Source organism: Tupaia chinensis, unplaced genomic scaffold, assembly GCF_000334495.1.
Source record: "Tupaia chinensis unplaced genomic scaffold, TupChi_1.0 Scaffold000066_1, whole genome shotgun sequence".
Classification (NCBI taxonomy): Eukaryota; Metazoa; Chordata; class Mammalia; order Scandentia; family Tupaiidae; genus Tupaia; species Tupaia belangeri.
The window spans coordinates 7,615,851-7,630,361 of NW_006159525.1; the positions used below are offsets into that span (position 1 = coordinate 7,615,851).

General features: G+C 38.5%; 1 protein-coding gene across 17 annotated transcripts in view; it reads left to right on the plus strand.

Moving 5' to 3' along the window:
- The window catches only part of TRIP12 (thyroid hormone receptor interactor 12), a 219,288-nt gene that overhangs the window by 159,930 nt on the left and 44,847 nt on the right, over nt 1–14,511 (plus strand). For all 17 annotated transcript variants that reach the window (XM_006141920.3, XM_014582397.2, XM_014582405.2 and 14 more), the window contains 7 exons: nt 1–119; nt 416–534; nt 4,842–5,049; nt 9,911–10,011; nt 10,984–11,158; nt 12,694–12,835; nt 13,648–13,839. In XM_006141920.3, coding sequence (XP_006141982.1) covers nt 1–119; nt 416–534; nt 4,842–5,049; nt 9,911–10,011; nt 10,984–11,158; nt 12,694–12,835; nt 13,648–13,839 — 1,056 coding nt within the window. The remainder of the gene's footprint in view (nt 120–415; nt 535–4,841; nt 5,050–9,910; nt 10,012–10,983; nt 11,159–12,693; nt 12,836–13,647; nt 13,840–14,511) is intronic.

Consider the following 14,511-nt stretch of genomic DNA (forward strand, 5'->3'; position numbering starts at 1 on the left):
TATAGTTCTTCAGCAGAACCTGCGGTCAGACATAAGTGCCTTAGAGCAATTCTTAGGATAATTTATTTTGCGGATGCCGAACTTCTGAAGGATGTTCTGAAAAATCATGCTGTTTCAAGGTGTGTTCAAGAAAATACTCAAAAGCATTTTAGAAATTCAAGTCTCTATTACAAATTTCAGAAATCTCTAAAGTAACGATACAGAAAAGATACGCAGGAAACAGTTTGGAGTATTGTGAGCCCTTATGGGTCTGTTCATAGTTACATTTAGCTTAATAAAGAATAAAATAAGCATAAAGGTTGAACATTTAAGAAATTTCTGTTTTAACGGAGTGGTTTCTAATTTAAAGTAGTTTGGCCAAAAATAATTATCAAATTCAGGCAAAGTTTTATATAAAAATGCTTTCTTTTTTTAGTCACATTGCTTCCATGCTATCAAGCCAAGACCTGAAGATAGTAGTTGGAGCACTTCAAATGGCAGAAATCTTAATGCAGAAGTTACCTGATATTTTTAGTGTTTACTTCAGAAGAGAAGGTAATGTCATTCATGATAATAAAAACATAATGGTCAGTCATTTAGTGTAAATGGTACTTTACTAGAAACATAATTTTAACAAACAGGACAGAAATTATTATCCCCCCCCTTTTAATTGCCATAGTGCATGAGCACCTATCAGTATGGGGGAAAGGTGGAGGAGAAAGCACCCCCCAGTAAGGTGTAGTCATATCATAATCCCCTGTCTTCCATTTCTCCATCTTACTGGGATTTTAGGTCCATACACACACATTTGCCTGGCCTGTTGTTTAAGCTCCCAGGGTCAGGATTCAGAACACCATCGGCCATCTAGATCCAGCTTCCTTAACCTCTAGGCTACAGGGCCAGCCTCATGAGTTCTGTAAATATAAGACACTACTTATTGATAACTCAAATGCAGTGTGTCTTTCATATATCTGTTTAATAGGTTCTGTGAGGGTCACTATCAGTTGACTATTTACTAGGTTCCAATTTTTTTAATGCTTCAAATCAGAAACTATTAAGAACTTTTTAAAATTTAGGTAGTATATGGCCACCCAATAACATTCCTTCAAAAAGTAAGATGTTGGGGCCAGCAGGTGGCATGGTGGTCAAGGAGCTGGATTCCCACATGGCCCCCCGCAGTTTGAGTCCCAGACCTGGTGGTTTACTTTCTCACTGTCCCTTTCCCTCCTTGTTCTCTGTCTCTGTCTGGTCAATTTAAAAAAAAATAATAATAATATTAACAAATAAAATAAAAAACTCTTTTCGAAAAGCAAGATGTTATATTTCTTTCCCAGTAATCATATCAATAGATCATAATAGTTTTAAGGTCAAGGGAACGTGTAAATTTTTTATTCTGTAGATAATGAACTGTTTTAAGGCTTGGAACAATTTTGCAGAATACAGTTTGTCTGATTCCTCATTTTGAGGCATTTGAGTATCTAAATCAACCTAGGAGATATACTCAGAGACCTCAAAGATGAAATTGTATGCCTCCTTCAGGTCTTTCAGTCTTTTTAACTATGTCGAGATATTACCATTTGATCAAGAAATTCTTAACAGAAATCTCTTCATGGCTCTTTAATCTTTTAAAATACTAAGTTCTAGTGGGGGTATGGAAAATAATTGTGTTTTCCCCTAAGTAATCTTGAGCTTTATGTCCTCTTTTTTTTTTTTGGAGAGATTTTCACTGTAGGGCGCGTGCGCTCGCCAGACAGACAGAGAGAGACATAGAAACAGAAAGCGAGAAATCACCCCCCAGGGGGGATGGTCACACCGCAATCCCTTCTCCTCCATTCTCCTCTCGGGATCTTGGGCATGCACGCACACGCGCCCGGCGTGAGTTTTAAGCCACTGGGTCCGGGACACGAACCGCGGTCGACTACGTGGGAGTCCAGCGACATAGCCATTACGCTAACTGCTGGTTCCCTATCTCCTCTATTTTACGTACTATCTTAATTCTTTCTTCTTAAGATGTATTTCCTAATCTTTTGATCATTTTTTTCCTTATTCTGCATCCTTATCTTTTAACTTGGGACATAATAGACCCTCCAATATAATAGTATTGAACAAATTGAGAAGAGCTTTTCACCGTTTAAAATGAGTTTTGTTAGGTCTATCCCCTAAACAGTGCTTAAGTGCAGTACAAAGGGAACTGGATTTCACATTGCCAGCCATGGTTCTATTCTTAGTCCAGTGGAAAACACTCTGGGCATGTGCATACATGCCCAGGATCCTGACAGAATGGGGAAATGGTGGAAACAAAAATTCCTTCATCACTAGGCTTTTTTTTTTTTTTTTTTTTTTTTTATCGAGGGTGTTTTTTTTTGTGTTTTTTGTTTTTTTTTGAGGATGGGTGGTTGTGCCCCTTGCACATGGATCTAAGAACAAAGAAAAAATAGGGCTGGCGACATGACCGGGCCTTATTGGATGGTGCTTTCTCTTCTTTCTCCTTGTTTCTTTCTCTCTGTCATGCATGTATTCTCTGACATAAAATCATAATAATAATAAATGTAGTTTTGTCTCAGTTAATAGAACGTTAAAAAAGTAAACCCAACAACATGGGTATATCGGATGTGAAGCAAAATTCCTCCGTTTCCCAAAGATAACTGTTATTGACGAGTCAGATAGATATTGCCAGTAGATATTCTCTGGGCTTATACATATATTTGGTATGCGTTCTTACTTTAAACTTCGGATTATCTTATGTTTTCATTCTGTATTTTTGGTGTACTATCAGTATTTTCTGTTTCATTTTAGCTGTTTTGCCTTTCTACTTCAAAAGTGTATTGGAGTCAGGCTTTTTTGTTTTCAAAGTGATTTTCCCTCCCACATTGATGGATCAACTATGTCATCTTTAAATCTCCCACTCCAAGATATTTATGTTCCATTATGAAGATGACATCAGCGTCTTAATTGATTCTGCTGTTTTACATGTGGTTAGAGTGATGTCCTGCTGTTCTTTTAGGTTTCAGCTTAAATATCACTTCTTGAAGAATTTGCCTGCCTTCTAACTTCAGTTAGATCTTTCAGCTGTATGGTCCAGCTGCACTGTGTTTCTTTCATAATCATCTCACTCTTTCTAGTTTTTTTTTTTTTTGTCATAAACTGCATGTGCTCATCAGAGAGACAGAGAGAGAGGACAAGGGAGACATCCCTCAAGGGGAGGTGACCACACCACAAGGCACTCTAGTACTCAGATTGCAGTGTCAGCCATGTGGGATCCAGTGCCTTAACCACCACACCACCTGCTGGCCCTGGAGTATACTCTTGATTGTAATTTCTTGTAAATGTTTCTTTCCCCAGACACTAAGTCCTCTGAGTGCCTTGTCTTGCCTGTGGCCACGTCCTTGGTACCTAGCACAATCTGGCCTATAATTATAGCAAGTAGAGTTTATAAAGCAAATACTTGATGCTTCAAGTCAGTCTGACATCCTTTTTATAACCTTTCTTTTTTTGGAGAGGTTTTTGCTGTAGGGCACATGCACTCGCCAGAGAGACAGAAAGCGAGAAATCACCCCTGGAGGGGGGATGGCCACACCACAGTCCCTTCTCCTCCAGTCTCCTCTTGGGATTTTGGGAACGCACATACATGCGCCCAGCATGACTTTAAGCCACCGGGTCCGGAACTCAAACTACAGTCGGCTGGCTACATGGGAGTCCAGCAACATAGCCATTACGCTAACTGCTGGTCCCTAGCCTTTCTTTTTTTAATAATGAGAGAGAATTAGAGGTCCTTTTAACAGGGCATGCCTTTGTGATCTTCCCAATCAGTCTGATCCCAGATACACTTCACCACATGTTTACCCTGTTCTGTTTGGTCCAGGCTCTGAACTTGAGCTTTCTATGTAGCCCTAACCTCTTGGAGCACTTCATTACTACTTGTGCCACTGGGGCCTGGCCTGCTTTTTTCCTTTTAAATCTATGGAAGGTGGTCAGACAATGGTGATGGCACAGTGGTAATGCAACGTGCTGTAAGGCTGACTCACATGGGAAGGTCCTGGCTTCATGTTCAGAGACCTCCCTCAACATGCTGGGCACCCATGTGCCTGTGATAGGGATGGCTGAGGCTGGGGATGGATCATGGCATAAAGGATCTATTGGGCATACATTTTCTCTTAACTCTGTCTTTATCTCTCACTTATGGAGGAAATAAAAAATAAACTTTAAAAATTTTACTAGAAACTCTGGACTGTTCCCCCTAAAATAGTGAGTGTGTACATAATCACTCACATTCCTTTATTTGCACATTTGCATATAGTTTACACAGACTGATAGACACAAGTCTTTGTATATATTTGATAGTTCTTGGATACATTCTTCATGTGTGTATATATACATATTTATATACACGTACACCCTCCTGTGACCCTAGTCCAGATAAGAACCCCCCACCTTACAAGTTGTGGTTTAGCTTTCCTTATATTCTTTCAAAGATCTGACATTTGCTACACTTGAATAGCTGAATCTTTCTCTTCTCTTCTCTTCTCTTCTCTTCTCTTCTCTTCTCTCCCTCCCTTCTTCCCTCCCTCCCTCCTTTCATTCATTCATTCATTTATTCATTCAAGCAACAATGCTTCTGTTACCCTGTCTCCTTTGAGTACTTAATGTTAACCAAGGATTCTAGGTCTTTTACCACCTTTCTGGTTATCACGCCACTAGGTGCACTGTATTTCTGTAATTGATTATTTTTTTCCCATTTGTCAACTATTATACAGTCATTCTTTGTATATCATTGCTAGCCTTTAAGGATTTTGTGAAGGTGGGGAGGTAGTCTTGACTCCTGATGAAAACTGACTCCTTTCATCTCTGTTGTTATTGTAAAGGTGTAATGCATCAAGTAAAACACTTAGCAGAATCAGAGTCTTTGTTGACAAGTCCACCAAAGGCGTGTACGAATGGGTCAGGATCCTTGGGTTCCACAACGTCCGTCAGCAGTGGCACAGCCACGGCTGCCACCAATGCCACAGCTGACTTGGGATCACCCAGCTTGCAGCACAGCAGAGATGATTCTTTAGATCTGAGCCCTCAAGGGTAAGTACAAGTTTTGCTGTGATTTTTGTGCTCTCTGCCTTTATCTCTGCTTTGGTACTGAGACTTAAAAAGGAGTAAAATATTTGAGAGCGAATATGTTTTATATTATTTCTGTCCGTATTCTTTTAGATGTTTAATCAGACTGGGAAGAAGACTTAACATTTATTGGGAACTTACTCATACTGGGTGGTACTTAGGAACTACAGAAGATACATATTATTCCCATTCGCATATGGGAACTGAGGATGAGAGATAGCAGCGACCATAGTGTCACACATCTGTTTTCAGATGTAGGATTTGAGCCTACATTTCTGATTCCATACACTTATTATTATTTACTATTTTGCTGCATACATACCATCTTCGAGTATCCGGATATTTATATGGTGAAAATTAGACTGTGAGGGCAAAAAATAAAAAAATAATTACTTCTCATTTATCTTTAATTAGAAATGGGAGATTTTAAACAAAATTTTCTTGCCTTTTTTTAATAAACTAAAACTTTGAGAAAATAAATTTCAGTTGCAGTTTCACATGTACCAAAAGTAAAAGTGGTAATTATAATAATGGCTTAAAAATGAATGAAAAACTACCATTTCCCTAAAGATTTTAAACATTTTTTACCCTAGCCAGACCTCTCTTTTAGGCACAGTGTTCTTTTGATGACAGATTTTGAACTATTTCAGACAATGTAATAAAATGGTTTCAATTTTCTCTTGCAAGCTAAAGTTTCTCATTTATGATCTTTCTTTTTTCTTTGTCTCAAACCACCATCCATCACCCACCCTCTACCAACTACTTTCCCCCTGTACTGCCATTAGCATCCACATCAGTCCTCTCCACCATCACATCTTCAAATCTCTCAACCTCTGCCATAAAGTGCAGACACTCAGTAATAATTGAGTGGGGATATACAGATGCGTATCTTTTAAAGTTTGACTCACTTCTCTCAACATTGTATCTGTATATTCATCTATTTTAAATTGAATGATAGAATATCCTTGTTTCTTATAGCTGTGTAATATTCCCGTGTGTGTGTGTGTGTGTGTATGCCACAGTTTTTCAACTCAGTCATCAGTTTTTGGACTCAGTTTTGGTCCGTGTTTTAGCGGCTATAAATAATGCTGCAGTAAACATGGATGTGCATATGTCTTTCCAATCGAGTGTTTTCTCATTCTTTAGGTAGATACCAAGAAGTAGGGTTGCTGTGTCATGTGGAAGTTCTATTTGTAGATTATTGAAAAATCTCCATATTGTTTTCCAGAGAGGTTGGACTAATTTCCTACCGACAGTGTAATAGAGTTCTCTTTTCTCCACAGCCTTGCCAACACTTAAAAGTTCTTTATTTATTTATTTATTTTTTGATGCTAGCCATTCTAACAGGGGTTAAGTGATTTCTCATTGTAGTTTTAATTTGCATTTTCCTTGTAATGAGAGACTTTGAACAATTTTTCATATGGCTCTTGGCCATTCGTCTTTCTTAGAGAGTTGTCTACTCAACTTGTTTGCCCATATTTTTTATTGGATTTTTTTTCTTTTTTTTTTTTTTTTTTTGGAGAACCAACAGATGTCCCTTTTTTTTTTTTATGGACAAGCCACATGAGTTCCCTATATATTCTAGATATCAATCCCATATCTGAGGGCTAATTTGCAAATATTTTCTCCCATTCTGAGGGTTGTATTTTCACTTTGTAGTCTCTTTTGTGAGAAAGCTTTTTATTGGGTTGTTGGAAAAGTCATGACACATTCTATACAAAAATGTGTCATGACTTTTCCAGCAACCCAATAGATTGATGCAATCCCACTTATTTATTTTAGGGACTATTGCCTGTGCTTTAGGGGTCTTAGTTAAGAAACCTTTGCCTATTCCAATGTCTTCCAAAGTTTCTACATTTCCTACCAGTAATTTTGTGGTTAGAGGCTTTAATATTTAAGTCTTTGATCCATTTTTGAGTTAATTCTAGTTAATGGTGAGAGTCAAGGGTCCAGTGTTATCTTTCCGCAGATGGATATCCAACTCTCCCACCAATATTTGCCACAGAGACTTTATATTCTCTACTGCATTGTCTTATACCAAAGAACAGTTGACTGTGTGAGTTGGGGTTTATTTCTGGATTCTCTATTCTGTTCCATTGGTCTTGTATCTATATTTATGCCAGTACCCCATTGTTTTAATTATTATAGCTTTGTAGTATACTTTGAAGTTGAGTAGTGAGATACCTCCTACCTTATTATTTTGATAAAATACTGCCTTGGCAACATGAGGTCTTTTTTGACCTCTTACACAACATTTTCTGCTACCTATTTATCATCTTTTTTTCCCCAGCTTTTAATTTGTTATACCATGCTACTAATAATGTTACCAAACTTCATGTTGATTTTCACTTAGTTGTTAGAAACAAATCACACTCTCAAAGCACTCTTATTTCTTTGATGTCACTCAATAATACTGTATGAGCGGTATATGGTGAATCAAGTTCAGCTCTCAAATTCAGAACATACTCAGTACAGTACTTTGTTTGCTTCCTTTGCAGCTGAAAGTAGCAGGTCTTGGTAAAGCACGGTGATAGCCAGCATAAATTGAATCTCGTGAGCAGGGTAATAACACTGTTAGGTGCAGGCCACCCACTGGAGGCCAGCTGCTTTTGGTGCCACCTGGTGGCAGCTGTCTGCTCCAGTTAAGTGTGAATTTTGGCAGTTCTGAGATTTATGTCAGGATGGGATCTGACCCACTGGCCAATATTTTAGGAAGCTATTGATTGTAGGTGGTACCTTTGTTACCACCCCAGTCTGAGGAGTCTAGGCTTGGAGAATACTGAGGTCTTGCCACCTTTCCAATTCTGAGGTGGTATTTATTTGTCTGCCATTTTCTCTTCCAGCCTTGCCATTCCCCACCCCATTCCCCCCAGCCCCACTCCTACCACTGAGCTTCTGTAGTGAGGCCAAGTTACTGCAGAGTTTTGCTGTATAACGTAAATACCTGCTATGTCATGGGTGCTCGGGAAGCTGTGATGCAGCTCAGACAAATGCGGTATTTTTGAGCCACTTTAAGGAATTGAGTTGGTATGGATTCTAGTAACTGGTGATAGCAAAAAAAGTGAAGAGCCTTTTTTACAAAAGACTTTGAGAGTTTTAACTGGTTGTATATCCCAATATCCAAATGAAAAGTTAATATTTAAGTGTGTTTTTAAAGTTTATTTACCGATTTACCTCATGATTATTGGAGAGGGGGACACCAAAAGGGTCCTGATGTCATGATTCATCTTCAGCCTCAGCCAGTCCCAGGTCATGGGCATGCAGCCTGGTATAGTCAGGGAAGTCTCTGGACGTGAAACCAAACTGTCCTATGTGGGCCACGCTTTCAGAGCATTGCATTTTACCTCTGGGTCTCCTTCTGGCCCTCATCTTTAATTTTGAAGGTAAAAATTGTTCAGTCATATTTAACTTTATCCTCTGAATGTTTGTTTGTTCTACTATTAAACATATTTGAACACGTTAAGTATAATCCATAGAAATGTCAGGTGTTAGAAGACTTTTTCCCAATTCTTCAGATTATATTTGGGCCACAGACCACCTGTACTAGAACATTTTTTATGTTTTCCATCTTTTTATTTTTATTTTATTTATTTTTTTTTTAGAGGTTTTCTCTATAGGGCACGTGCGCTTGCCAGACAGACAGAGAGAGACAGAGAGACAGAAAGCGAGAAATCATCCCCCCAAGGGGGATGGCCATGCCACAATCCCTTCTCCTCCATTCTCCTCTCAGGAACTTGGGCATGCATGCACACGCGCGCAGCGTGAGTTTTAAACCACCAGATCCGGGACGCAAACCACAGTCAACTACATGGGAGTCCAGCGACATAACCTTTATGCTAACTGCTGGTCCCTGTTTTCCATCTTATGTAGCTTTGTTGTTGGAATCTATTGCTATTTCAAACTGTTTTTGGTGTTGTTAAGAACAGATATTTGGGACCAGCAGATGGCATGATGGTTACATTGCTGGACTCCCATATAGTTGACTGTGGTTCTAGTCCTGGACCTAGCGACTTAAAACTCACACCAGGCACATGTGCGTGCATGCCCAAAATCCTGAGAGAAGAATGGAGAAGGGATTATGACATGGCCATCCCCCCTAGGGGGTGATTTCTCACATTCTGTCTCTATCTCTCTATCTGTCTCTTCGGTGAGCACATGCACCCTATAGTAAAAAAATCTCTCAGAAAAACCAGATGTTCAGTATCATGTATGGTTCTAGTTTAATATAGGTTATTCACACTATCTATATCTGTAAATGTAAGTTAAAAAAAAACCCAAAGTATTTATCAATACATTTATTCAGAATGTTACTGCTTTTATTATACCATGAAATTACTTTGGGTCATATATTATAAGCAGTTAGGAAAGAATTTTGATAATATGAACAGTATATTTACTTGTTACCATTTAAGTTAGGAAAGAAATACGGTAGTCATATTTAACATTCTTTTTGTGGTTAATGATTATATAGTTTTTTATTTTGGTTCATTGTATTGTATTGTTTTATGTACTTCATGTACTACCTTTTATAATAAATTTGAACACAAAGTTGGTTAATCAGATGTTTTATTGGCTACTTTTTAGTAGTTCACTATAGCCTGAAAGCTATTTATTTTCTGAATTCATGATTTTCTGTGTCTGTACACTTCTAGAACATGACTGGCATCCAATTAGCAAGAAATAAATAATTACTAAATGAAAAGTACCTTGTATAGGACAGTATTTTCTAATTCATTGTTTCTGCTATTTTAGCTTGGTTTGTCAATGAATGATGATATAAATCACTGATAACTACTAAACTTATCCCATATTTTCCATGTGATAGTCGACTAAGTGATGTTCTAAAGAGAAAACGACTGCCGAAACGAGGGCCAAGAAGGCCAAAGTACTCACCTCCAAGAGATGATGACAAAGTAGACAATCAAGGTAATTCCTCTGATGAAACTGTGGGGAGGAAAGGGGAAGGCGTAGGAGTTGTAGAAACGTGCTTTCTTAAAATTGTTGATGGCTTGGGGCAGGTAGGTGGCATGGTGGGTAAGGCACTAAGGCACTGGACTCCCACATGACTGACTGCAGTTTGAGTCCCAGACCTGGTGCCTTGCTTTCTCATGTTCCCTTTCTCCCTGTCTCCCTCTGGTCAAATTTAAAAATAAATAATAATACCAATAATTAATAAATAAGTAAGTAAATTTTTTTTTTAATTGCTTATGGCTCTTGAAGTATATTGAGGTTTCCTGGAAGTTTTAGTCCTTTCAGTTAGTCTTTTAAAGCAAATAGGGGACTCGCAGATGGCATAACGGTTATGTCACTGGACTCCCATATGGCCAAATGTGGTTTGAGTCCCAGACCTGGTGACTTGAAACTCACCCTGGGTGCCACACTGGGCACATGTGTATGCATGCCCAAAGATCCTGGGAGGAGAATGGAGGAGGAGGGATGGTGGCATAGCCCTCCCCTTGGGGAGTGATTTTTTTTCACTTTTCCTCTTACTGTCTTTCTCTCTCTCTGGTGAGCACATGTGCCCTAAGGCAAAAAAACAAAACAAAACAAAACTCTACAAAAAAAATACCAAGGACCAGCAGATGGCGTAATGGTTGCGTCTCTGGACTCCTATGTAGCCAACTGCGGTTCGAGCCCCAACCTGGTGGCTTAAACTCACACCGGGCATGCATGCATGCATGCGTGCCCAAGATCCCTAGAGAGAATGGAGGAGAAGGGATTGTGGCATGGCCAGGGGGATTTCTCACTTTCTGTCTCTCTGTCTCTTTGTGGCGAGCGCATGCGCCCTATAGCAAAAAAACTCTCAAAAAGAAAATACCAAACTGAATCTGAAAATTCAGTTGTTTTTCATCATTTATGCTAAAATGATTTCACTGCAGTTCTCTTTTCTTTTCATAGCTAAAAGCCCCACCACTACTCAGTCACCTAAGTCTTCTTTCCTGGCAAGCTTGAATCCAAAAACTTGGGGAAGGTTAAGCGCACAGTCCAACAGCAACAACATCGAGCCAGCACGAACCGCGGGAGTCAGTGGGCTTGCCAGGGCTGCCTCAAAGGACACCATATCCAATAATAGGTGAAGTGGGGGGATCTTAATGTTCTTTTGTTTCCATGTCAAAGAAAACCACTATTTTAGTCAGCACATTTATTGTATGGTGGCGATAAATGGGTGCGGAACATTAATTTGTTCTCTGAAGTGGCATAGCTCATGGACTAGGTAGTTTCACAGTTTATGAATCTTACATCTGCCTTTGTCCTCAGTTCAAGTCTTAAACTTTAAAATCCCTCTCCCTTCCCCGCCCCTCTTTTATGGGGGAGAGAAGGGGCAGACAGACAGGTATTTTTGCCAGAGGCTTGCTGCATTGTGAGCCTCCTAATTACCTAGAATTATAGGCATGTGCAGCCATACCTGGTGTGTTTGGGTTGGTTTGGGAACCAACCCTGGGCCTCCCATTGTAACTTCCAGTGTCCCACACTGCTGGTGCTATATCTGTACGCCACCACAGCTAGGTTTAAAACTCCTTTGGACATCTCTATCTGGGAGTTCCATGTTCAAACCAAACAAGTTATGTTCCCCATGGAACCTGTTCCTCTGTTTTGTTCTGGATAAGGAAAAACTGACATTTTCTTTCTACACTCACACAGGTTTTTAAATATATGTATTGATTTCTTGTGAGGGTGAATGAGAGACAGATTGCACTCCCAGCTGCAGTCAACCCCAGCCTCCAGCCAGCCGCTCATCACAGTGAGCTTGTGGCTGGCGTACTCGGAGGTGTGTGGGCTAGACTGGGGAACGTATTCCCATGGGATTCCTTTCCAGAGTGGCAAGATCCTGCTCATGTTTTTATGATCAAAGTTCTCTACCCATCACAGTGGAACTGAAGGATTTTAGAGGAGAGCCTTTTTTTTTACACTTTGTTTTTAAGAAATTGGAACTGTATCAACTGAACAGTGTCACATAGTTTTATAACTTTTAAACTCCTTGGGGATTGTTTTGTTTGCTTGTTTGTTTTGCTCTGGATATAACATTATTAATATGCATTACATCCTTCACAGATAAGAAATTTAAAATATCAAATGTCACTTGGAAAATAAACATTTTTTTTGCTTTAGTTGATTGTCTCAACTCCAGCTAATAAGAATAATTAACCAAATTTATATTTGAAACCATCAGCATTTGTAGTTTAAATAGCTGGATCTTCATTTGTCAAAGCTTATGTGTTAAGTGCATATTCCTGATCAGTAATTCTTCAGCTCTCACTATAAGGGACAATGTAGAAACAATGCAGATATGTATACCGTTAATAGAAATCAATCATGTGAAATTGCATTTATGTGAATACTTAGGAAACTGTTACATTCAAGAAATGAGAATGTTTTGTTTACTATTCATGTAATGACCTGAAATGTATTTTAAGTAACTGAACAATTCTCTAGGTACATCTTAGCTCATTTTCAAAATGAAAGTTAATTTGGTTAATGTGGAATCTGAATGTATTAATCTGTACGCCAAAAGGATTTAAATATAACACCTATTTGCCTTTGATCAAAAGTTTTAACTAAGCTCTGTATGTACTGAGGTTTTAATAGCTTCTTTTTTCCTCTTTGTAGAGAAAAAATTAAAGGTTGGATTAAGGAGCAGGCACATAAGTTTGTAGAGCGTTATTTCAGTTCTGAGAAGATGGATGGAAGCAACCCTGCGCTGAATGTACTTCAGAGACTTTGTGCTGCAACCGAACAACTCAACCTCCAGGTACCGTGTCCACGTGTCGTGTTTGGCCTTCCTTGTCTTTTGAGCATCTCTTTAGTCTCACAGCTCCTTTACCTGGTAACTGACTTTCCATGGACTTAGTGGGCATCTATCCACTTTCTCACCAAATGCGCTTTCAGAGCTGGCATTTCTTTTACTTAACCTTGTCATGGTTCATCATTTTATCACTGAATGCACTAGAAATCTTCTTTTTGACTGTCTCTCTTTCACATTTTTTGTGATTTTTCTTTTTTTAAGTGAAGAGATCAGAACTTTATTTTTTCTAAGTCTTCTTTCACAGCAGGTGTCAGAGTGGGTAAGTCTTTCCTGACTCCCTGTCCACCTGATGTCTCATAGTAACTGGAGGAGAGTATAGATTTAATAATAAGCCTTTTATGTCTCATCTGATTATTACGGTGTTTTTTCTTTTAACATTTTTTATATACCTTTAGGAATTTTCATAGTATATATTTTCCAAGAAATTGTCTGTTTCATTGAGTTTTAAATGTATTAATTTAACATTTAAAACTATACCTTGCATCTTTTTTTTTTTTTTTTCCTTTTCCTTCTGGTGTTAATAGCCCCTTATTCTTAAGTTTTTACTCTTTTATTTTTTAAATTGTATTGGGTGTATATGGGTGTATGTGTGCATGTAAAAAATAATTTTTTCAAGAATTCATTAAGAATGCTTCACTCTCCCCCTTGCCCTCTTTTTTTAAAGGCATTGAGAATGTGTTCATTTCCATTTGGGGAAGTTGTACAATCTGTAAGAGCTGCTGAAATTGATATAGAATTACTGTTTCCATGTCTTTCAGGTGGACGGTGGAGCTGAGTGCCTTGTAGAAATCCGTAGCATAGTCTCAGAGTCGGATGTTTCATCATTTGAAATACAGCATAGTGGATTTGTAAAGCAGCTGTTGCTTTATTTGACATCTAAAAGTGAAAAGGATGCCGTGAGCAGAGAGATCAGATTAAAGAGATTCCTTCATGTATTTTTTTCTTCTCCAGTAAGTTATCTAATAATGTTTGAATATCTTATAGGAACTAGTGTTTACTGTTGCACATATTTTTATCTCTGTAGTAGTCTCCAGTAGGTGTTGGTCAAGATACTGAGGGAAAGCTTCTTGATTATACACAATTGTGTACCTTAGACTTCTGTATAAGCAAATAGTAAAACAGTGAAATGTCAGTTTAATGAAGTCCTTGTCACAGTGGCTATGGTCCAAGTATCTTCAGTCTTTTTATTATATTTTTTTTTTCTTACAAGACCGAAAATAATGATCTCTCACTGTGAATAAGTTTTTCTCACAATATTTGTTTTTAAGTATGTTGAACTCACAAAATCTTCTTTAAGGGAAATAAGTAGGCATAATATAGCTATAAACATAAGGTAGAAGAGATACATAGGTATTTCCCTTTTGTACCCCAAACACAGTCTTAACGGTTTCCTTTAAAAGCACTTAATTAGCATTCATAATGTGAGTTTCAAGGCCAGGCACCATAGAGTGGCTTCTCTTTCTTTACCTCAGTGGCTGAGAGCAAAAGATCAGTGATTTGATACTGATGACTTAACATTCTCCTTGTTTACAACTGCCTAGGATAAGGCATAGCTTGGGGAGCTGTTGTCCGGATTACCTTTGTAGTGACTCTAAGGATCACTCCCTCCCCAGCCCCCCCCC